Source organism: Equus przewalskii, chromosome 4, assembly GCF_037783145.1.
Source record: "Equus przewalskii isolate Varuska chromosome 4, EquPr2, whole genome shotgun sequence".
Taxonomy (NCBI): Eukaryota; Metazoa; Chordata; class Mammalia; order Perissodactyla; family Equidae; genus Equus; species Equus przewalskii.
In genome coordinates, this window is record NC_091834.1 from 49,403,891 (window position 1) to 49,429,327 (window position 25,437).

At 38.2% G+C, this 25,437-nt stretch overlaps 2 protein-coding genes and 1 long non-coding RNA gene across 4 annotated transcripts in view; 2 read left to right on the plus strand and 1 right to left on the minus strand.

Annotated features, from left to right (window-relative positions):
- TSPAN13 (tetraspanin 13) overlaps positions 1 to 4,937 on the plus strand; it is a 35,872-nt gene extending 30,935 nt beyond the window's left edge. The window contains exon 6 of the mRNA XM_008520173.2: positions 3,814 to 4,937. Within this exon, the coding sequence (XP_008518395.2) occupies positions 3,814 to 3,888 (75 nt within the window). The 3' untranslated portion in view covers positions 3,889 to 4,937. The remainder of the gene's footprint in view (positions 1 to 3,813) is intronic.
- Positions 4,938 to 8,170: 3,233 nt separating this feature from the next.
- LOC139082812 (uncharacterized) lies at positions 8,171 to 20,895 on the plus strand. The gene is made up of 2 exons (XR_011539070.1): positions 8,171 to 8,321; positions 20,090 to 20,895. It is a non-coding gene; the product is annotated as an uncharacterized lncRNA (long non-coding RNA).
- On the minus strand, positions 11,016 to 22,233 carry AGR2 (anterior gradient 2, protein disulphide isomerase family member). Of its 2 annotated transcripts, none has more exons than XM_008520172.2 (8): positions 22,121 to 22,233; positions 19,038 to 19,183; positions 18,747 to 18,810; positions 18,576 to 18,628; positions 17,144 to 17,217; positions 14,974 to 15,037; positions 12,571 to 12,654; positions 11,016 to 11,312 (listed from the first exon to the last, which is right to left on the minus strand). In XM_008520172.2, the coding sequence occupies exons 2-8, from the start codon at positions 19,174 to 19,176 to the stop codon at positions 11,263 to 11,265; spliced, it is 528 nt and encodes a 175-aa protein (XP_008518394.1). In that variant the 5' UTR covers positions 19,177 to 19,183; positions 22,121 to 22,233; the 3' UTR covers positions 11,016 to 11,262. The 2 variants fall into 2 exon arrangements, with proteins under 2 accessions (XP_008518394.1, XP_008518393.1); XM_008520171.2 differs by having other exon boundaries at positions 22,103 to 22,221.
- Positions 22,234 to 25,437: the final 3,204 nt, after the last annotated feature.

A 25,437-nucleotide genomic window follows, 5' to 3' on the forward strand; every position in this document is an offset into this window, starting at 1 on the left:
AGAGCCTGTCACAAAGTATTCTTCATGTGTTTTTTAAGTAAATTCCTTTTTTTCTCCCTGTCATACAGACTCCAAACCAGACTTTCCATTTTCTTAAATTAGGCTTCTCTTTCCTTGATTCAACTCACAAACGATAGTTCCATTAGGCCTTACAAGTTGTAATTATAAACGTTACCAGTCATGAATTTTACAGTAATTCAGGGGTTATTATTGTGGTAAATGGAGACAATTTGGGACTTACCATAATTCGCTAGAAGTGGTTTAAAGGGCTACTGAGCGGTTACAAAGTTAAATAAACAAAATTTAAATGAAAAGTTGACACAGATCTAAAGTGGGAAATATAACATGAAATTCATTTTGTTCCATTAAAATTTTGTATCTTTTTCAGTCTAAGAATTTCTTGTTACAGGCATACTTCTTTTTATTGTGCCTTGCTTTACTGCACTCTGCAGATAGCGTATTTTTTATGCATTGAAGGTTTGTGCCAACCCTGCGTTGAGCAAGTCTGTTGGCACCATTTTTCCAACAGCATTTGCTCATTTTGTGTCTCTGTGTTACATTTTGGTAATTCTCACGATGTGTCACACTTTTTCATTATTGTTACATTTGTTGTGGTGATCTGTGATCAGTGATCTTAGATGTTACTATAGTAATTGTTTCGAGGTGCCACAAACCGCACCCATACAAGACAGCGAACTTAATGGATAAATGTGTGTGTTCTGACTGCTCCACGGATCGGCTCTTCTCCGTCTTTCTCCCTCTCCCCATGCCTCCCTATTCCCTGAGACACAACAATATTGAAATTAGGCCAGTTCATAATCCTACAGTGACCTCTAACTGTTCAAGTAAAAGGAAGAGTCACATGTCTCTCACTTTAGGTAAAAAGCTAAAAGTAATTAAGCTTAGTGAAGAAGGCACGTTGCAAGCCAAGCGAGGCCAAAAGCTGGGCCTCCCACGCCAGTTAGGCAAGTTGTGAATGCAAAGGAAAAGTTCTTGAAGGAAATTAAAAGTGCTACTCCCATGAACACACGAATGATAAGAAAGCAAAACAGCCTTATTGCTGATATGGAGAAAGTTTTCATGGTCTGAACAGAAAATCCAACCAGACACAACATTGCCTTGAGCCAAAGCCTAACCCAGAGCAAGGCCCGAACGCTCTTCAATTCTCTGAAGGCTGAGAGAGGGGAGGAGGCTGCAGAAAAAAAGTCTGAAGCTCATAGAGGTTGACTCATCAAGTTTCAGGAAAGAAGCCGTCTCTATAACATAAAAGTTGCAAGGTGAGGCAGCAAGGGCTGATGTAGAAGCTGCAGCAAGTTAACCAGAAGATCTCACTCAGATGATTAATAAATGCAGCTGCACTAAACCACAGATTTTCAACTTAGACAAGACAGCCTTATATTGGAAGAAGATGCCATCTAGGGCTTTCATTGCTAGAGAGAATTCAGTACCTGGCTGTAAAGCTTCAAAGGACAGGCTGATTCTTGTTAGGGGCTAATGCAGCTGGTGTTAAGTTGAAGCTAATGCTCATTTACCCTTCCAAAAATCCCAGGGTCCAGAAGAATTATGCTGAAGCTACTCTGCCTGTTCTCTAAAAATCGAACAACAAGCTTGGATGACAGCACATCTCTTTACAACATGGTTTACTGAATATTTCAAGCCCACTGTTGAGACTTACTGCTCAGAAAAAAGGATTCCTTTCAAAATGTTACTGCTCATTGATAATGCACCTGGTCACCCAGGACAGATTAATGTTATTTTCATGCCTGCTAATACAACATGCATTCTGTAGCCCATGTGTCAAGGAGTAATCTTGGTTTTCAGGTCTTATTATTTAAGAGATAGATTTCATAAGGGTATAGCTGCCATATATGTTGAGTCCTCTGATGGATCTGGGCAAAGTCATTTGAAAACCTTCTGGAAAGGATTCACCATTCTAGATGCCATTAAGAAGATTCGTGATTCATGGGAAGAGGTCAAAATATCAACATTAAGAGGAGTTTGGAAGAAGTTGATTCCAGCCCTCTTGGATGACTTTGTGGGAGTCAAGACTTCAGTGAGGAAGATAACTGCAGATGTGGTGGAAATAGCAGGAGAACTAGAATTAGAAGTGGAGCCTGAAGACGTGACTGAATTGCTGCAATCTCATGATGAAACTTGAACGGATGAGGAGTTGCTTCTCGTGGAGGAGCAAAGAAGGTGGTTTCTTGAGATGGAATCTGGTCCTGGTGAAGATGCTGTGAAGATTGTTGAAATGATAAAAATAGGTGGTTATAATTTATTACTATATTCATTAATACACATATTTATATTAATATTTAATATATTAAATTAGTTGATAAAGTAGCAGCAAGGTTTGGGAAGAGTGACTCCAGTTTTGAAAGAAGTTCTACTGTGAGTAAAATGCTATCAAACTGTATCATATGCTACAGAGAAATCATTCGTGAAATGAAGAGTCAATCAATCCAGCAGACTTCATAAAGTATTTTTTAATTAAGGTATGTATATTGCTTTTTTAGACATAATGCTATTGCACACTTAATAGGCTACAGTATAGTGTAAGCATAACTTTTATATGCACTGGGAAACCAAAAACGTCATGTGACTCGCTTTATCACAATGTTTGCTTTATAAAGCATTAAATTACAAAGCATTCACGTTGTAAAGAATTAAATTAATTGGAGATGTAAAGTAAATGTGGTTGGTACTTAAAGTCTGCCTGCAAAAATGTGGTAGTTTGTTTCTCAGTTGTATGCAAATTCTTGGGAGGCCTATGGAAATAAAGTACATTTTGATTATTTTCTTCCCGAATATATACGATTCTTTAACACTTTTGGAACTGACCCTGCAGTATCTCTGAGGTATGCTGGTTTTTTAAATAAATCAACTTTGAAGTAGCAGAAACAGAATGAACACATTTCTTGATTTAAAAAAAGTTATATTGGTTCATTTTTTGGTGAACCTGGTATGGGAAATGGCACAATAACAACTTACCACTTTTCTAAAATTATAGGTTCCCCCCCTTCTTGGAGAGGTAGGAATTATAATATTTTTTATGATCTGTATTGGAAAATTTATTTATTATAGGATTTTTGTTATTACTTAATTTTTGCTAAACCCAGAATTTCTGAATTATCAAAATATGAGGTATTTTAGCTATTCAGACAATTCAGCATTTGTATTAGTTTCCAATTGCTGCTCTAAGAAATAATCACAAATGTAGCAGCATAAGGCAACGCAAATTCGTCATCTTACGCTTCTGGAGGTCAGAAGTTTCAAATGAAGGCTCCTGGAGGTTCTGGGGGAGAATCCATTTCCTTGCCTTTTCCAGCTTCTAAAGGCCGCCTGCATTCCTTGTGTATCTTCTCTCTCTGACTCCACTTCCTGCCGCTTCTGTCAGCACATTGCCTTTTCTGTATATCTCTGATTTTGCCCTTCCTGCCTCCTTCTGATTAAGACCCTAATGATTCCATCACTGAGCCCACTCGGATAATGTCCGTGTCGCAAGATCTTTAACTCAATCATGTCTCCAAAGTCCCTGTTACCATGTAAGGTAACGTATTTGCAGGTTCTGGGGATTATGACCTGGACATCCTTGGAGAGCCATTGTTCAGCCTACCACAGTGTTCATATTAATTTTTCTTAGGGCCTCTCATTTAGGTTACATACTCCATTTTAAAAAGAAAAAGAAATCTCTTCCTTTTTGAAAAAATAGTGCAAAGTGCTCCAGAGAGTCCAGAGTTGTTTTACTGATAAATTGAATAAATATACACAACTGTTATTTTCTCTTTCTTCTTTTTTTTTCTTCCATTCCAGATTCTGGGTGTTTGGCTGACCTACAGATACAGGAACCAGAAGGATCCTCGTGCTAATCCTAGTGCATTCCTTTGATGAGAAAACAAGGGAAATCTTTCATATTCTGATCTTGTTCACTTTCTCTAACTTTAAGTTAAGCTATTTTGCCTGTTTAAGGAAACAATGTGTGAAAAATTACATGATTGACAGTGGAATTATATATTTTTACTCTTAGGTTTCTCTAAATGTTTTTCTTTTTCCATTGCTGAAAAAAAGTTGAAACTTGTGGTCTCCTCTGAACCTCAGTGGTCCCTGTAATCTACTGTATTCAGTGTCTGGCACTGTCCACTGTGGCCTTTCTTAGCATTTTTACCTGCAGAAAAACTTTGTATGGCACTATTGTGTTGATCATATTGTGACTCTAAATAGACATCTCACTGGAATAATTAATTGTATGTAGCACTGTGCTGTGGAGATAGTTCCTTACTGGAAAAAAGAATTGATGTTTATTAAAGCCAGAAAGTATGCGATTCTTTTATGTTAAGTTCAATAAGGGAAATGTAAGTTCCCAAATTTCTTTGTCTTTTTAGGAAAGGTGTATTATGGTAAAAATTGTTAATATAAAAGTGATAATTTAGTTCTAGTAGTCTTTTATGATTACACTAATGTATTCTAGAAATAGCTGTGTCTTTAGGAAAGTATAGTTTAGTTTTTGATTTTTACAGGTAACTGCGAAAGAGAAATGGTCTCATGAAATGTTCTCATGTACATTTGCCTCCAGCCTTGAAAGTGGAATGAGTTTGAGAAATTCCGAAAGTATACCTATATAATCTTGATGTATTTTTATAATAATTTGAAGTCCAAAAGACTGCATTTTTAACCAAGTTACTCTTAATGCATTGGCCCACGTAGCAAAAAGATACTTGATTATCTTATAAATTGTTAAATACCTATTTCATGAAATTTCTCAGTATTGTAACAGCAACTTGTCAAATCCAAGCATATTTGAATGTGATCTCCCATAATTTGAAATTGAAATAGTATTGTGGTTCTGTATATTATGTTTAAAAATTAAAGGATGGAAACCTTTCTTTGTGTATGAATGTTTGAATTAAAAGAAAGTAATGGAATAATTGATAAATGAATTAAGTGGAGTGGAATTCTTTTCTTTTTGCTTTGGGTTCTCTTTGACTGACCTAGAGCTGAGTATTGCTATTTTAGTGTATAATCCTGCCATGGAAATGAACTTCGGTGCTAATGTCTACTGGTGGTCATCCCCAAATCCTTTCTGGAAATGTTTCTGTGTTTAATATTTCTCCATAGTGAGAATTGTTTTTTAAAAGAGAAGTCTTTTATATTTATTTGGGAAAAATATGTTGTTTTTTCCTGTTACTGAAAATTATTAATTTCTTGTCTTGCATTCTATGTAGTAGATGGTACTTTACTGGCAGTTGTCTTGATTGATTTTAGACCAAGAAAAAGGGTAAATGGTTAATCTATAGAATTTTAGAGCATTTTGTAGGTGTGTCAAATCTATGACTCTGGAAGACTGGCTAATCTTTCAAGAAAACTGAATTGTGCAATTCCCATAATGTTGTAGGGGAGGAAAAATAATTTTCCCTCTACACTTCTGAGTTCTTGGCTGAGACCCCATGCAATAAAAGGCAGATTAAGAAGAGAAAAATGGAATGTTATTAACATCTGTACCTCATGTATATGAGGATATACCCAGAAAAACTGAGGAACTCCCCCAGGTGGCCCAAGCCACCATCTTGAATACCATCTTCAGCTAAAGACAAAAGAAAGAAAGGTGTGTGTGAGTGGAGCCAGTTATGGGGGCTTACCAGGAAAAGCACAGTAAACAAGCGTAAGGTTTGTTGTAAAGATTTAAGTCAGTGCCTTTTACATTGATAAAAGTTTCTTGGGATTTAGAGTCATCCTTCTCTTCCTGGTACAGATAGAGATTTCCTTCGTAAAGGTAAATTTCCCTTACAAAAAGGTAAACTTGTACTCTGTTTTCAGAGCTTTTTCTGTGTCTGCCATTTCTCAAAAATTATCAGCTCACAGGCCTGCCTGGTGGCATAGTGGTTAAGTCCATGTGCTCTGCTTCGGCGGCCTGTTTGCTGGTTTGGATCCTGGGCATGGACCTACACACCGCCCATCAAGCCATGCTGTGGCGGCATCCCACATACAAAAAATAGAGGAAGATTGGAATAGATGTTAGCTCAGGAACAATCTTCCTCAAGCAAAAAGAAGAAGATTGGCAACAGATGTTAGCTCAGGGCCAATTTTCCTCACCAAAATTAAATAAAAAATAATCAGCTCCAAATAATCTTTATTCCAAAGAGATGTATTCTGGGGTGGCATATTCTGCTGTCCTTCGATGTCATATTGACCTCTGAGCAACTGTGACAATGTTCCCACTTGTGCCGTAAGATGAAATTGTATGTGACACATGAGGAAAGTGAGATTTTTAAACTCTGTCTTCTTTTAAGGCGTTTGGTATTTTCCCTGTTTGCTTTGTTCCATTTAGAAGTTCCTGTGAGGTTCTGGCATCTCCTGATAGAATACTTTTCTTGGTACAAATGGTTATATGTGGAAAGGGCTATTCCAGTGAGAACCACCCCGTAGCCTTGGTGTGTGCTCTAATTGCAGTGGCCTTATTTGGGTTAACCCAGTCACAAATCAGGGCTTGGGGTGCATGAGTCTTCAGGGCTTCTCATCTATAGGATTATAAATTGGGTAATTACTGATGATTAGCCACTCAAATAATACATTTTCTAGCTCCAAGAGCAGTCTTGTCAGATTAATCTGGGCTTTCTGTTCTCTCAGGCAGATCTGAACGTGCTTGATTATCCTGCCTCTGCCGGGGGTCTCCTGTGATCTTGGTGTCTGGGTGCAGAGCTGTAGCTCCCATTCCACCGTGTATTATGATGCCCACTGGAAAGGCCTCTGAATAGATGTGTCCTGAATCTAGTGAGCCTGTGGAAGTCAGGCTGATCCCGGGATTACAGCAGACTCACTGCCTGTGTGCACAGAAATGTTGCCCCACACACACACACGTTTCAGAGGGCGGTGAGTTTCAGATCAGGGTCTGTCCTCAAATTACAACAAATGGTTATAATGCAAACTCAAGACCCTAGAGCTCCTTTCTTCTAAAGCTAGCATTCATTTAAAAAAGAAAATGTATTACTTTTTAAAATTTCTCTTATTCCCTGTTTACATACTCCTTTTAGAGGACTGTTTCTTAGAAGGTTTACCCAGTCAGCCTTGAGGATAAAGGTGAAATTTTAGTTAGAGAATATAATGCAAATGCAAAGGAAAAATGTTAGGCTATAATTTCTAAAATCTGAGCTCACGTGGCATAAGTTCATCTCAGATATTCTGTTTACTAAGCAATGATGAGTTTGGTATGAAAACCAGTTCTGCGTGTTCAACCTAAGTAATATGCTGCTGTCTGGAACCTTTCAGAGAAGGAAAAGAAACCAGAAGTGTGCCTTTTAGTTGTTAGTTTCCTTAAGCCAAAAACCCTTCTCCTCAATTCTTCTAAATATTTGCTTAACCCTGTTTAAGTTTATTCATCTTTTTGAAAATGCACTGAGTAAGTATATGAAACTATTTCACTTCTTAGTTGGCACTGAAACAATTAGAATGACATTTTTACATAGTATTTCTTGGGAGAAAAACACTTTTAGGCACTGTGATTATACACATATGATCATTCACATGTCAGTTGTTCTGTTTTATTACGGATGACGAGAAAGTTAAACCAATTTTTCCCGGTTTCTTGATAAGTGAGGGGGTTTGCTTAAAGTCATTGTTCTGCACTTGGTATGTTTGGGGCCAGCAGTTGCACCAGGGTCTCTATGCCAAATGCGATTGCAGCATGTTGTTGGTGAATGTTTTCTAAACAGTTTTAAGGGAGCAACAAGTAATGCCCTTCGCCCCATCCCCCGACCCCGGAGAGAGCAAGAAAAGAGAACAGAGCTCTTCATGTTGAAGTTTCTCTTGAATGTCAGGATCACAACTGGGCACTTGCAGTCATTGAAATACCTCTTGAGACTGTGGGAAAGAGGAAAATCACTCTCCTACCAAGTTGCAGGCTACGTCTCATGTACTTTCCTCAGGAAAATTGGCCTTTGGAATTCACTTTCAAATGAGAGCTTGAGGGAGTTGCTCATGGGTTAAAATATATGTCAAAGGATGGACTTTGACCTCACGTTGAGGGTGAAACCAGTTTTGCTTACTTTCAGGATCTTTTTACAGATAGAGGTCACAGCTAGACAAGTAGGCTTTTAGTAAGTTAGGATGACTTTTCTTGGACTTTGAAGTCGGCCTCCTTGGTGAGGCACTGAAGAAAGTTCTTGTCTTGCCTTAGAGCTTTTTCTACTCTCCCCCAGCTCCCGTTCTCATAAGGGATTGCTAAATATAAGGACCTCAGTAGCTGCTTAGGATTCCTGAATGCTTGAAACAAACAAAAACCCAAAACAGAGACGGTCATACCTGTGAAGACTGAAGTTCTAACACAGGTAAGAATGGTTTCTCAGGCATGTTGATGATCCGTGTAAATGACTTTTACAGATGGTTTATGTTTCCAAGTCTTTTTTAGTTCCTTTTTCCCCCCTAAGATGTGGAGCCTTAATAAAACTGATAGTTTTGTGATGTAAAATATAGATAGCATAAAATTTATCATTTTAACCATTTTTAAGTGTGTAATTCAGTCATATTAAGTACATTCACATTGTTGCACAACCATAACCGCCATCCATTTCCAGAACTTTTTCTTCTTCCCAAACTGAAAATTCATGCCTGTTAAAACAATAACTCCCCTTCCCCAACTCCAGCCACCCCTGGCAACCACCATTCTACTTTTTCTGTGAATTTGTCTACTCTTAAGTACCTCATATAAGTGGAAATATACAAAATTTGTCCTTTTCTGACTGGCTATTTCACTTAGCGTGATGTTCTCAAGGTTTGTCCATGTTGTGGCATGTCAGAAGTTTCTTTTAAAGGCTGTATAATATTTCATTGCATGTATATACCACATTTTATTTATCCATTCATCCATCGCTGGATATTTGGGTTGCTTCCACCTCCTGGCTACTGTGAATAATGCTGCTATGAATGTGAGGGCACAGATCTCTCCCCTGATTTCAGTTGTTTTGAGTATGTATTTAGAGGTGGAATTACTAGATTATATGGTAATGATGTATTTAATTTTTTGATGAACAGTAATATTTTTTTCCATAGTGGCTGCACCATTTTACATTCCCACTATGTTACCAACATTTTTATTCAGCTGTTTGAAATAATACCCCCTAGTCTTAGAACATTCTTCCCCTTCTCCAGAGTCAAAGAGTGCTTTCACTTAAATTTATTTATGCACAAAAGAAAGATTGTGAGATGCCAATAAAGGGTCTGATAGAAAGAACAGGCATTGCTGATGTTTCCGTGAACTTAAAACAAGTTTTTATGTTTGGATCTTGACTTCTCTTTCTCACCTGTGTATGAACACGTTCCCTGTGATTGCGATTATAGCCATAGAAATTTTAAAATCATTTTTCACTTATCCTTTTGATTTCTCCATAATTTTTACTGCTTTTATAGATGACAACTTAGTACACTTTGTGTTAATAAACTATGTAACCTTTATATTTGGAGGCTGCCAGTTTTTTTTGGTGTGTTTATATAATGTTGCCATTGGCATCTTCACAGAATTCTGTTTCTCCTGAATGATTTCCTTAGGACAAATTCTCAGAAGTAGAGGAGACTGGGTCAAAATTAATCAATTTTTTAAAAATGATTATTCCTCTGTATTTAACACTTTCTCGAGGAGATTCATTTTTCTTACAATCTTGACATTTGACTTCCTAGAGATTTATTTATATTTTTACAATTACCTGTGTTGTTAAAATGACATTTTGTCATTCAATAAATTTTAAGGACTTAATCTTCTTTCACATCAGTCCAAGAAAAAGATAAACATTATTTTGCTGTACTGTAGGGGAAACTTGAATAGCCTAGAATTTGTTTTTCAAAATATTTGTTTATACAAGTAAAAACTGTTTTTGCCTCTCATTAACTCTGACAGCTTTCTGAATGGAATATTTTACGTTGTAAGAACATGTAGATTACCTACTTATGAGAGGGGAGCCTAGTCCCTCTGGTGATATTTTGACTGAGGATTTGTAGGTCCTTAAATCAACAGTATTTGCTCAGAACCTATTAGTGCATAGCTCTTTGACAGTACTGTGAAAGAGAAAAGTATTTAAAATATATTACCTGCCCTGGAAAAGTTAATAATGCCAAAGGATCTATTCAGAAAAGAATTTATTACAAAAAAAGGAAAGTTAAGGCAAGCAATAGATAATCAATATGCAAAGCATTGTATAGACCACCACAGCCCCAGTGGGGGCTGGGTAATAAAGAAATTCCATGTAACAATTATTGCGAGATTAAATATGTAGTGTAGAAATTAATACACAGTTCTAATTTTTTTCAGGCAGTATAAGGAGTTAAAAGTAGCTAAAACTGCTCCCCTATCTGATGCCACACCCTCTCACAATATTTACAAAGATAAGTGGCGACCTCTGATTTCTACCCCATAAACATGGTATCACTGCCCTTTGCTGTTCTCCCAGCCAGTCACATTTTGGTGAAGAAGGTGGGAACAATTCAACTAAATTTATTCCAGGCCAGTACTCGAAAACGTTGAGAGACAAAATGTATTATAAGGCTCATTCTCCGGATTTCTTTAGGGTGTGCTCATGGGTGCAGATGTTCTTTGAATGACCTTTTCACAAAATTAGTCTTGTGAAGGACAAACATATCTTCTAGAGGCTTTCTCTGAGAGTGTTCAGTTGAGCAAAATCTAACTTAAATTGAATTACTATATGAACAAACAATAAAGTATATACATTACATAGGAGTTTCTGGCCAAGGTGGTGGATTGTCTTCATGTAGGTACCTGATTTTCTTGGGATGCCTTTCTCCATACTCTTTTATGCTAAAACATATTCTGTTTTATAGTTCTTTTGATTAAGTGCATGTCTGCACATTAGTCACCCAGTGAGAAACAGTTGTGTGGTGAGATAACAACTGTCTTTGGTCTTTATTGCTTGAAGTACTTTCGTCCCCTCTTTGTGTATCCAAAAATCCTATTTGATGAATGAACTCAATAGCTTTTCTGTGAAAGACCAAGTTGTAGGAAAAAAAAACAACAGTTTGAACACCCCCAAAAGGATTTATTTTTTAAAAAATCATGGCTCACTATGGTAGTATACAGTATTATTTTGACATGTGTATACTTGAAACCAAATTTTAAAAACAATAGCTGTTGTAACATTAAACCATCATCTAATCACATGTCTGCCAGTGCTTCTGCATTCTCCAAAGTCTTCTAAACTCTCCTCTGGCTCCAAGCCTCAGGGCCTAACACAGAGGAAAGAGCTTGGAGATTTTGTTTTTTCTCTACAATTCAGTCTTCAGCAACTTGAGAGCTTTCCTCATGTTGTCAAGCACTAGTGGGGGAGAAAGTTACAAGAGTCAAGACCACCAGAAATTATCTTAATAGATACAGCAACCCCCCAAACTTGGGTACTCCATTGTTTTAATGGGTTCTATTTTATCATAGGGTGAATAGTTGGTCATCTTATTGAAAATTTTTTTCTAAAATTAGGCAAAATGGCTTTATTACAATCTACTTCTCTTCCAATATTTATTAAATGCCTTTTCTATAAGGCACTGTGATATTATCTGAGCAAGATACTTGCCTTTGAGGAGTCCAGAGTCTTATTAAGATACACGCTATTATTTTGAGACTAGTCAATACTTGGGATGTACTTCCGCTGTTCCTCCCAGCATCAATTTGAGGCATTGCTAATGGACCATCATAATCTTTCTGCTGCCCAGACGCGGCTTCAAAATCCTTCCCAATATAATGTTCTAGGTCAGTGCCACCCAATAGAAATTTCTGTGATGATGAAAAATATCCAGTGCCTGTGCACTGAGTACTTGAAATGTGGTTAGTATGACTGAGGAACTGAATTTTAAATTTGAAATCATTTTAATTTAACATTCAACAGTCACATGTGGCTAATGGCTAACATCTTGGCCAGTGCAATTCTAGGCAGCCACTAGTCATTGAGCAGAAATGGTTCTTAGGACAAAACCCAATTTTCTTCCCAGAAGGACTAATTAGATGTCACAAGTAGGTACAGTCTCCCATTGAGGTACCTCATCTGCTTTGAGTCTCTTTTTTTTCTTTTCCATTTTATGGCAGCCCCAGGGGAAGTGAATATCTTGGCAACTATTCTGAGCTATTTTTCCTAACTGATCTTTAAAATTGAACTTGAATTCAACTTCAACAAGCTGGATTATCGGATTTCACCTTTGTTATTAAATGCCTTTTCTGTAAGGCACTGTGATATTATCTGAGCAAGATAATACTATTCTTTTTCTTATTTGGAAGGAAGTATTTAACAAAGCATGCAGATTAGTATAACTATTGCACACAATTCTGTGGTAGACGGAGTTGTGTGTTAGTGTGCCTAAGAGAAAAACCTGAAAAGCAGGTGATAAGGTCATAGAATCCTCTTAGAGAAAACGACACCTAATCTAAATAATTCATCTTCAATTGAGATTTTAAAAAATGAGATCAAAGTGAATCTGATTTGCCTGAGGACACAAGACTAGTTGGGGTCAAAGTGATTCTCTGGTGTCCCTGAGAGGGCATTCTCTTGCCTCACAATAGAGAGGTACAAAGGAGGTAACACTTACGTAGAGCTGCGTCCGAAGGTTCATAGGCATAGAGACGGTTTGAATATCTTCCAGTGATGTCAGCTCTAACTGTCAGGGATGGGTCTACAAAGAAAAAACAAAAGGGAGTGGAGTGCTGTGTTTCCAAGTGACTTCCAATGCATGACGAAGCCTACATATTTATCCATGTCATGTGAAAGGAACGTGGTATATGTCCCACTGGATCAATTTCTCCTCCCTCCACTCTGCAACCCAGCCTCCAGCAGTCAATACCCAAAGCCAGGCTGAGGGCATGCAACAGCTGCACAGTGCTATTTGTGGAAAAGATTATGAACCCTGCTGTCCTATCTATAGTAACCTGAAAACAGGATAATATATATCATTTGGGGTGGTGTTTTTCAGTGGAAACATTGGCATTCTCTACTAAAGAATTATTTTAAACTTATGGGCATGGATGTTAGCTCAGGACCAGTCTTCCTCAGCAAAAAGAGGAGGATTGGCAGTAGTTAGCTCAGGGCTAATCTTCAAAAAAAAAAAAAAAAGCAAAAAAAGAGCAAAGGTCAAATAAGCATGTCGTGTCTCTATTTTCCACTTTATTGTTAACTAGCTGGCATTTTAAAAATAGAGATTTAGGGGTCATGCCTTATATATACACCAATATTTCTCTAGATTTAAATCTATTTTTTCACGTTGTATATTTAAATTTGAAATTATCAGCTAATGAGAAAAAGAAAGGCATTTTAAAAATAAGCTGCATCCAGAGGGAGGTAGTAGGATACCCAGAGATTTAGCAACCTTGCCTTGAGAGAGATGATTGAAGGAACCTAATTTCACGTCCTGAAAACTAGATGAAGCAGATATGTGAGAAGCATTGGCTTGTGTGCAAAGTGTGTCTCTGGTACTTGAGTGGACAATCTCTGTCATTTCAGAATTTTGGACTAGGACCAACATAAAGTACAAGAAGTAGACATTCATTTATTCAACAAAGACTTAAAATCCACTATACTTCTTGTTGGTGCAAAGGATACAACACATGGTCTAGTTTTGGTAATAAATTAATATCAGGAAGGCTTTTTAAACACCCAGCCATTGGCTTCCAATCCTGGCTGCACACTGGAATCACCTGGAGACCTTTAAAAAATACTAATACCTGCATCCCACTCCCAGAGATTCTGGTTTAATTGGTTTGAGGTGTGGCCTGGGCAGCTTGATTTTAAAAATCTTCCAGGTGATTTTAACGTGCAGCCAGCGTGGAGAACCACTGAGCTGGAGGAGCAAGCTGCCTCAGAGTTGGTTCTTATGACCGAAGGACTTGAATGTGGGCTAAAATGCTCTTAGACGGGAATACTGTGAACAGAATTTCTGCACAAGTATGACTGGGTGACCTCTAAAGTCCCGTTCAATTTCAGGGTTCTAAATTTTTCTAAACCCTAATAAAAGCAAACCTATAAAATTAGCTCTGGGTCAGCCTCCTCCTTCCTTCACTTTTCCTCTCTCTGGATTATACATTTAGTGTGAACTTGGATGAATTACATAGGTGAACCTCTTGATTAGAGTGATCTCTGCTATGTGATGGATTTAATTATGGGTTGTCCTTATATCAGTATGACTTTGATCAAAGCCAAACTCAATTCATCTGTTCAGTCATTTAACAAATATTGTTGAGAGCCCACCACAGGGTCTTATTGGGAATATGATGATGAGCAGAAACAGATACCATCCCTGCCACATGGAACTTATAGTCCCATGGGGGAAAATATTTATTAAAAATTAGCCAATTTGGCAGAATTCTGACTGAGGAAAATGCGACCATCAAGAGGAACGTGGTGCCACAAGAGCATATAGTGGGGATTTGGACAGGTCAGTGAATGACAGTGATGACTGGGGAGTTAACTAGGCGGCGTGAGGGTGCAGAGGGGGATGCAGGAAAAGATTTTCAGCAGAGGGAACAGCATATGAAAAGTACCAGTGGCAGGAAGGAGCATGGCTCCTTTGATTTCTTTTTCAGCCTATATTCCTAACTTGCCTAAAAACAATTATCAAAAATGTCAGAAAGAAAAATCCAACAGCAAATTGAAAGTTTTCCCGATTGAAAATAGATATTTATAGGTCTGATGTTTTCAGGAAGATGGTCAATACATTCAAACAGCTAACAGGATACTTGCTTCCTTCTCCAAGGTATTTGTGGCAGAAGATGGAAAGAAAAAGTTAGCAGATGAGAAAAAAAATGTGGAAATAGGTAGACACTTGCATTTTCTAATGAAAATACATTGTACGAATTAAAGGAATGTTACGCCCCTTGCCAGAGCTTGGCCACAGCTATGGTGGAGTGGCACATGAGGGTGGGCGAGGACAGAGCAAGAGATATGGCAGCACTTGGGTAATTTTCAGACTGTGTTTCATCTCACTGTCACTTTTACTTACCAACAAACATAATCCTGGGGACATATTGGCCATCAGGAGAAAGGTGTTTGTCAGTTGTTTCATACTAAGATTGAAAAAAAAAAAGCAGCCTTTAGTTTGATTACTCTTCAGTCATTTTCAAAATTAATTCAAAAATGTGTCCATTACTGAGCTAGGCATCTTAAGGTACTGTAAGGCACATCTCTTCCACAGAGCGTTTATAATATAGATGGGGAGTCAAGTTATATACATGAAATAATAAGCAAGACAGAGCAGAATGTAACTCAGAACATAAGGCAAAGAGCTGAATGTATGTGATAAACAAGGAGCAAAAAAGTTCAAGAAGGGAGAATTTTGCAATGAGTTATAGTGTTTGGGAAGACAGCTTGGATGAGGTAGAAAGAAAAAGATTAATGAAAAAAGCAGAAGTCACTTTTGGAGAAATTACAGAAACAAACAGGATTATCTTGAGCATTCATCTACCCATTTATCATTTTTTTATTTATAATTTATTTAGCAAGATACAGCACTTATCTTTAAGTCTATTGGGCGATACAAGTAGGAAAATGAATATTGAGGATCCAGTGGGTGAAATGTTATGATGGAGGATATGCAGGTGCAGTGGGCGTCCAGAGAAGACATTTGACCCAGTAGGCAAACTCTACTAGGATCTTCTGAAGTGGGAAGGGAGGAATCTTAAAAAATGAATAGGAGTCAGTTTTGTGGGAAACGAGGTCACTCCAGGGAGGAGGGAGAGATTACGCCAAGGTAGAGGAAAGGCAGAGCACTTTCTGGTATGGTATGACCAAGTGTTTGGGGAGGACTGAAGGATAGGGGTGCATGAGGCAGTGGTGAGAGACTGCTTCAGGAGCCAGCTCATGAATGGCCTTGCACACCATGCCAGAGTGTTTGCATTTGTTCATAAATAGATAAGCACTCTGGAGGAATATTAAAAGCAGTACCATAATTCCAACTTGACTTTTAGAATGATTACCCTGATGGCCATGTGGGATTAAACAGGATTTATTTGTAGGCAGGGAGCCATTTAGTAATACAGCAGTAAGTCAGGCAAAGTGAAAAATTCTGACACTAAAATAGTGGTCCTCAGCTCATAAGGAAGTGACCAATAGCAAGAATATTTAGAAGTCACAACCTATGGGCTACTTGACTGCTGGAGGTGAATGGGAGAGTCTAATCTAGAATAACACTTTCGGTGAACTAGGGAATAGAGAAAGAAGAGCTGTTTAACAATCCTGGACCAGACTGATAAACTCAGTGCTGAACATGTCGAGTTTAAGCTAACTATGAGATATCTGGACCATGGTTGTGTACACAAGTTGGAAGTTATTGCATGTTTAGGTAAGATGTGGGGATTATTGGCGTGTGGGTGTTAAATAAAGGCAGATGTAGATGAAGTTGTCCATAGAGAATATAAAATATAAAAAGAGAAGTAGGCCCAGTATAGATTCACCAAGTCACTAACACTGAGGTGTAGAAAGAGGAGGAGGAGCCAGTGCAAGGGAGGCGAGGAAGAACTGCCGGGGAGGATGCTCTTTGAAGAAGCCATCCTGCCAAACTGTGAAGAGGACAAGAAGGAAAGAAAGAAGAGGACATATGGTTAGGTAGAGGAATTTTTTGAGTTGTTTATTGTTTGCTTGTTTCCATTTGGAAGGAAAGTAGGACCTGTTTGTATACTGAGTAGAAAGAACTTGCAAAGGCAGAAGGCTTGAACACCAGGAGAGGTGGTGATGGTGAAGCGAGGTGGGAAGGCACGAGGTTAAAGCACAAGTGGAAAGACTAGCTTTAGACAGCCAGAGAGCTGTCTCTTCCAGAGAGAGAGGAGATGGGGACTAAGAATGGGTGTAGAGCAGCCAGGACTTAGGGGAAAGCGGCACAGGAAGGAATTTGCAAAAAACAAAAGCCTTCCAATTATTACAGCAACAGAGAAAATCTTGACCGCAGGAGAGTATTTTTCAGACAACCTAAAATTATTAATTACTAAATGAAAACAGATATGCAAGATAGATTATTAATAAAATAAAATCTCTTTTTTCTCTCTAACCAATGAGATGAGATATTTGGCACAGATCCAAGGTAATGCAGTATGACTAAGATGTATAGGAAAAATGATTCATCCCTTTCACATAATGAGCTATGGAGAAATGTCAGTGATGATGAAAAGTCAACTCACAACTAGATTGAGGAGGACAAACTGCTCTGCCAGTTTCTGGATGTCTTTATTTTCAGCAAACACTTTCTTCAAAGCTATAATATAAAGAAAAATCATTACGCATCCATCTCATCGTTGGTTAAAACTATCATTCTCTGTTACATTTTAGGTTGAACCATATTTTTAATACAATATTCTACTTTGTCCCTTCATCAAATTATTAGTGAAGTAATATCTAGGCCGTTGACTACCTTTGATTCTTGCCATTCACTCAATCATTTATTCATGTATCCATTTATTTTTTTCAACCCATATTTAATGAGTAGCTTCTATGTGTAGGTACTTTTTTATGCCCTGGAAATAGAGCAGTGAAAAAAAAAGTAATGTGCTTTCTTCATAGAGCTCAAATGCCTGTGTAGGAGACAGACTATACACAAGTAGACAAATAAGTATCTAATAATTTCAGGTGGAGATGTGTACTTTAAAGAAAAATAAAACAAAGCAAGAGGATTAAGAGCTATAGAGTGGTCAGGGTAGACCTCTCTGAGGAGGTGACGTTGAAGTGAGACAGTGATCCATTTTGAGATGTTGAGGGTCTATTAAACTAGGCAGAGGGGACTGCAAGAGCAATAGCCCTGAGGTGGGAATGTGCTCAGATGTTTGAGGAAAAGCCCAAAGGCCAGGCTTGATGGAGTGGAGAGAAAACAAGGGGAGAGTGGTAGGAAAGGAAAGAGCCAGGGCCCAGATCGCGTCCAGCCATGCAGGCCATAGTCAAGACTTTGGATTCCATTTTGCCTGTGATGAGAAGCCTCTCGAGCACATCAGTGATTGGATCTGACTTATGTTTAACAGCCTCACTCTGGCTTCTGTATGGAGAGCTCACTATAGAGGGACCAGTTAGATGACTGTCACTGTATTCTAGACAGGATATGATCTTGGTTTGGACCAGGGCAATGAGGCAATAGGAAGTTGCTGGATTTGGGGAGGACCTACATAACATATGGGGCCCAGTGCAAAATGAAAATACAAAGCCTCTTCGTCAAAAATTATTAAAAATTTTAAGACAGTAGCAACAGAGCTTTAAACCAAGCATAGGACCCTTCCAAGCACTGGGCCCTGTGTCACTGCACAGTTTGCATGCCCATGAAGCTGGCACTGGCTTTTAGATATATTTTGCAGGTAAAGCCATGGTATATGCTGATGTGCTGGATATGGGATATAAGAGAAAGCAAGAAGTCAAGGATGAATCCTAGAGCTTGTTTTTCAAAATATGCACTGATGGTTAACACAAACCACGGAAATATTTGAAGTCTTTAAAACATATTTTTACTACATAAAATATTCTTTTTTATTCAACTGTGCTAGGTGCTAAGGATATAAAGATGAGTGATCCAAATCCTGGCCCTAAAGCTAAAATCCTGGAAAGGAGATTATATTTAGAAGAATAAATTACCTTGACTGTGTGGGCATTCATCCAAATGGTGAATAATCATCAAGGGTTTGTTGCTTTAAAAGAAAAAGAAAGATTGGATAATTTTTAATGAGTAGGTTTTCATGTATAACTAAATATCACTAGATGGTGCTCTTGAGACCTTTGAGAGAACTCTGTAACCCTTGTCTTTACCTTGTCTTGGATTTGTATAGAGCTTCTTCATATGTCTGAGTCCAGATGAGTTGATCACCCCAACCTACAACAAAATGAACCAGGATTTGTAAAGTGATGATAATTTCAGACCCAAATCTGTTGAAAAGTAATGGTAAAACTGGGGTAAATATATACTCCATACTAAAGAAGAGGCAAAACCTCTAGAGAAAGTAGAAATTATTATATATGTTCAGCATACAACTCTCAGCTGCAAGATTAAATTGTTCCCAGCTAAGTAGCATTGGAAGCCAAGAAGCATCTGACTCCTACCTCTGGAGAGGGTCTGTGGCAGTTTGGGTCCAGAGTCCTTTGCGTCCTTTTTTGCTCCCGGTTTGACTGTAGTATCTTTGGCCAGAGTGTAGGAGAGGGCCACAAGGAGCAGGAATGCTGACACTGAAATCTTCTCCATGGCAAATCTGGTATGGAAGACAAACAAATAAGCAAAAAGTCAGTAAAACAAAAGGGAATTAGCAGTCTTCAACATCTTCAGATTGTATCACACCTCTGGGCTACAACAGGGATTGAGGCTTAGGTGAAATTGAACACATGCAATTGGAGAGAAAAACTACCTTCTACAGAATTTTCCTAAGAATACACAGTATAACTATCTGTCTATAGCTCTATATGGATAGAGATCCATATAAATATATGATGTAGATCTCCCTAGAAATCTACAATATAGAAATATATAGAGATATATTTTAAGAAAATAAACAGATGAATGTACTCTTATAGCTAAGGGAATTTACTTTTAAATTTTATATTTAAAAAATTTTAGTTCTGGAGGTCACCTTAGGGATAAATCCTCTTTTCCCACCTCCCCAATGCCTCATTTTATGGATGAAGAATCTGAAATTCAGAGAAATGAAGACTTATGAGATGGGCACAGAACCAAGTCTTCCCGACCTTGCCATTTTTCCCTGCTGGCTCCCTTCTTCCCATTCTAAAACAATTACCCTAAACGTACGTATTTCTTTAGCATTCTGTTAAAATGGGAACATGGCCATTGAAGAATAAGATCTGAGTAAAATGATTCCTTATTTCATTTAGAACCTGCCAACCTTGCCACTTAACTGAAGACTTAACACCCATACAACTCTTTCCCTAGTGTATCATTTACTCAAACTCTATATATTGGTTCTGAATTGACTAAAATATGTCAGTGCAAGTTCCTTCCAGTGTAATAATTCTTTGACTCTCTCTGTAGTGGTTGTGGGCATGCACTTTTGTGCACAAAAATATTCTATGGGGCTCATAACACAGAGAAAACAACCCCATGGATGTCTATTTGTTAATTTTTTTTCCTTTCCTATATTCCACAGTTAATTCTCAGAGAAAGTTACACTACTGGAAAGCAGATGCTTATGAACAGGAAAGTGAATGGCAAGATAAGATCCATGAGTGAGTGACGGCATGAGCTAGCTAGCAAAGTGAGTTTCACTAGCAAACCACTGTGGTTATCCAGGCACCAAAACATGCAAGACTGGAGACTGGGAATTGTAGTAAAGCCAAAGACTGAGACTGCTTAAGAAAAAATATCTAACTCTAATATCGGTGGAAGTTTTGAATTCAATCAAATGAACTCTGCAAAGGAAGCAGGATGAACGATCAATGCTTTAAGGAAGGAAGTTTCTCATGTTCTGCCACCTTGACTGGGAATCTTTGCTAAGCGTTAGCTGATTGAAAAAAAAAGTGTTGCTAAGTTACCAAATCCAGATAATGCCTTATATTAAACTGACCAATTATTACCCATGTCATAGTTGTAGCTACAAAACGTCTCACTCAAAAAAAATAAGCAAAAATCAAGGACACACTTTCTTCATTTTCTACACCCATAAAGATGCAGAAATGCCAATGATAACTTTTGTATCCTAGAGTTCTGCAGAAAAAACTCAAGTGTACCACAAGTCAACAATTCCAAGTGCTCTTAGTAAAAAGACTTCTTTTTAACGTAAAAAAAAAACAAATTTTTTTGTGAGAATAACTACTTTTGGAATGTTAGTTGATTCAGAAGCATATCATGGCAAATAACTACTTTAAATTTCTCAACAAGCATTTGATGTTGTATTTTATTTATAGAAACAGCATCTACGTATATTAGAAAATTAATAGTAAACTGGTGGTGAAGTATTTTATTTATTTAGTCCTTTGACGGTTCTTGTAGTGCAAGTGGCCATTAGGACCCTGCGACAGCTCTGCCCTTGCTGGTTGGAACTGTGGATATATTACACGTGTTTTACGGCAGGATGACTAACGTAATTCCTGCTGTGCAAACATCCTGCTCTGAGCTGACTTTGAGATTCACTCTGAGTTTTCATAACATGAATAGACTGTGCTCTTCAAACTTCCTGTATAAACCACCTCAAAACAAAACGCTAACCATGGAAGATTTTGATAATTTGGAGACACGCGCAATCTATGAAACCAGCACTTTTTAATGGCCACTATATCTCTGTCTTCTTGTCTTTAGGAAGGAATGACTTGCAGGAAGTTTCAGTGTCCCTATTCATAAATGCTTCAGAAAAGCAACCACAGGGGCCAGCCTGTGGCCCAGCGGTTAAGTTTGTGTGCTCTGCTTCATTGGCCCAGGGTTTTCCTGGTTCCGATCCCGGGTGCAGACCTAGCACCGCTTATCAAGCCCCACTGAGGCGGCGTCCCACATAGCAGAGCCAGAGGGACCTACAACTAGACTATACAACCATGTACTGGGGGGCTTTGGGGAGAAGAGGAAGAAAATGATAAAAGAAGATTGCCAACAGTTGTTAGCTCAGGTGCCAATCTTTAAAAAAAAAAAAAAAAAGCAACCAGATCTCTCCTCTTACAGCCTAGCCCATGAATTTAAAGACTGAAGAAGCAACAAGGATATCTTTAAACCAGACAGAAAAAGAAAACTGTTTTCTGATTTGCAATAATATTCTGAGTTGCAGTCTCAGGTGGGCAATCCAAGCTGAGATTTCACAGTCCTGTGGGACTTTGCTTTAGCCAGTGAGAGAGAAGCAGAGCATTAGATGGTGACCAGGGACTGTGGCTGAGACAGAAGACCCTGGGCCCCGTCCCTGGCTTGAAAACTAGAGTTCACCCACTCTTAAACCTCTCCTTTCCTAAGGGAGAAAGCATCACCTTGAACCAGCTCGGGGACATACAGCTCTGACCAAAGAGAGGCTCCAGTAAGCCTTTGGTGGAAATTCCATTATTTCCTCTCCAAATCCCCCTTCATTGCCCTTGGAACTACCTCGCATTTCTCTGCCTGTTGACTGCCTGCATCTATACCCAGTATGCAGAGCCAAAGCTCACTCTAACAAGTGCCCTTCCAGCACTGTTGTCAGGAGCCTTACCTGGAGTTCCCCACCCACCTGTCCGTGTGAGCCAGGTGGCCTCAATGCAGTCCAAGCTTCCTAGTGTGCTGGCTCAGCCGGCGCCTCTATTTATGCCCCGGAGCACACCTCAATCCCACCCACTAATCTCATATTTACATGTTGCAAACTCGGAAAGGAGCTTTCCTTTTCCCAGGCAATTGTCTCCCCTGGGCTGAAGAGTTCCTTGTTTTTAAAGAGAACATTGCAAAGTGTATGCTTTCCAGTATGCATGTTTTTAACTATTTGTAAAAGCGTATTGTTAAGAGATTTGAAAAATATGGGCAGGATGCCAAATCCAGGTAAGCTTAAATGAAGACATTTGATTTGCCTGAAGGCTGATTTGTCTTTACGTGATTGGATGGAGTGTGTGGTTTCTAGATTTTTTTTTTTCTCCCCCTTGAGCAGATTGCCTTTATTTAGTTAAAAACACACCAGAGATGATTCACTGCTTCTAACCTCTACAGCCATCGACTCTGCTATCCTGCATTATGGTACAAATTGTTTCCCGTAATATACTTCCCTCTTTCTGGCAAACAAAATGTACATTCACTACTGGTAGGAAAAAAATACAAATCAGGCGCTCACATAATATTTCAAAACTGAGGAAGTTATTGAACAAAGATACCTAACGCTATGAGTTTTATTAATTATATTGTAGTTGAATATATGCAGCAACTTCCATCCAAAGAGTTCAAAGGTATTTCACAGATATCCTCTCATTGAATAGCAAACTTTCCTGCTAGGCATACAGGAGGCCATTTACCCCATTTTTCAGACCTAGAAACTAAGGCCTGCAACTACTTTTTTTTTCACTCAAGATTATGCAATTATTCATTAAAGATTTTAAGCCAGAACTCATTTTCTGTAAAAAATTTCAATCCTGAGTTTTGTTCATGAAGCTATGTACAGTCCTTAAAAGCGCAGAATGGAGAAATCTTTAACAATAGAAAATTAACTAATGGGATGGATGCAAGCCCTATAAAAATAACTTTTGAAATGAGTCAAGATCATGATGGTTCAAAACATTTTCACTAAATTTACATTTATTGAGAGAGTCAAAATACTCATGGGCGAAATAGTGATTCCCAAAATATTTAATTTTCTTTCAATTCTAAATGAGAGAGAATTTCTTTAGGAATTTGACTGAAAACAATGATTTGAGCTAAACTTTTAAAACTGGAAAGGCTTTTATATAGATCCTTAGTGTAATTTAGCCCTTAGAATATTCAATTCAATCCCCTCATTTTGCAGATGAAAAAAGAAAGATGTTAAAACGTTAATTATCTCTGAAGGTCCCACAACTAGTTTATGGAATTGCTGGGACCAAAGCCCAAGTGTCCTCTAGTCCATAACCTGCTGAGAATGGAAAGTGGGCAGGATTTGAGATGGGTACCTGAGCTACAACTGTTGCCAATCTTTTTTTTTTTTTTTTTTTTGCTTTTTTCTCCCCAAATCCCCTGGTACACAGTTCTATATTTTAGTTGCGGGTTCTTCTAGTTGTGGCATGTGGGACGCCACCTCAGCATGGCCTGATGGGTGGTGCCATGTCCGTGCCCAGGATCCGAACCAGTGAAACCCTGGGCCGCTGAAGCAGAGTGCGCAAACTTAACCACCCGGCCACGGGGCCGGCCCCAGTGAGCAGGATTCAGAGCCACAAGATTCCAGTCTGAGTCCTGCATCATTTCACAACACTGAAACTTCGGTTTCCTTGTCTGTAAAATGGGGATAGTATTACCATCCATGACTATTTTGAGTGTTAAGCAAGATTTTAATGAATTGAGAAATGAGAAAGTACTTGGCGTATTAGTTTGCTAGATCTGTTGTAACAAAGTACCACAGACGAGGTGGCTGAGACAACGTAAATTGGAAGTCTGAGATCGAAGATCAGTAAATTTGATGTCTTCTGAGGCCTCTCTCCTTGGCTTCTAGATGCCATCTTCTCCCTATGTCTTCACACTCTCTTCCTTCTGTACCTGTCTGTGTGCTAATTTCCTCTTGTAAGGACACCAGTCATCTTGGATAAGGGCCCATCCTAATGACTTATTTTTAACTGAATTACCTCTTTAAAGACCCTATCTCCAAATATGGTCATATTCTGAAGGACTGGGGTTTATGACTTCAACGTGTGAATTTTTGGGGGACACAGCTCAGCCCATAACACTTGCTAATTAAAAACATTTCTGGTTTTTTTATATTAATTAAAATGATATCATATATTCTGCCGTACTTCTGTGCCTAATCCTGTGTCAATAAAAACCCAGTATTTGTCATAGTGGCTAAGGTATGGCAGGGAGAAAGTAATTAACAGAACATACCCTACACACACATGGTGACTGCGGCATCCTTGGCATACAGATCTGTCTTGATCGTGAAGCAACTAGGGTTTTGTAGGTGGTACAAGTTTTTCTTATATGTTATTAAACTTCAGTACTTTTAACAGTGATGTCATGTGATCAGTCTTTGGGATTTGCCTGGTATTGTAAAAATTTGTTGTTACTAGGTAGATATTTTTGATTCACTTTTTTTCTGAGTAGGATTTGATAATATGATATGTAAAATAATGTTTGGTAAGTGAAACAAAGTTTAGTGCTGATGAACCTAACAATAGCCTAATTAAGTGGACGCTATCCTTTTGTGTTTTATACATTTGTGTCATCATAATTGTAGAGGCTTTATTCAAGCAGATTTTAAAGTAGGTTATTTCCAAAATTTGGAGACTTATAATAATAATAACTAGCAATTACTGAGTATCCAGTATGCGCTGGGTACTCGACTTTATTATTTCATTCCTTCACCCATTCATTCATTTCTTCACCAAATATTCATTGAACCTATTTATATAGCAAATATTATGCCAGCCGTTAAAGATATAGAGATGAAAAAGACATGGTCAGTTATTGAGGTCACCAGACCTCATACATAGATAACTATAATTCATGGTGCTAAGCCATGGCATGGGAAAACACAAAGAAGTTGAAGACATTGTCCCTGCCCTAAGGTTACTTAGATCTGATTGAAGAATTAAGATAGAACCTCTCCAAAGATTAACCGTCTACATGAGAACAGCATGCAACAAGTGACAGATAAGTAGTATACACATCAGCTGTTATTATTTTTCAAAGGAAGTAGAGATTGCTATCCAATACAATGCTCAAATTGGTTGTAGAAAGCAAAATTTCCAGAGGGAGACGTGATAAGAATTTGCAAAGTACGTTTGTTGAATATTTAATGGGACTAGTCTGATAGACAATAGATTTAGAAAGGTGTTTTAGGGCTATTTGCCTGGAGCCTTGAATGCCATTACTATGAGTTTA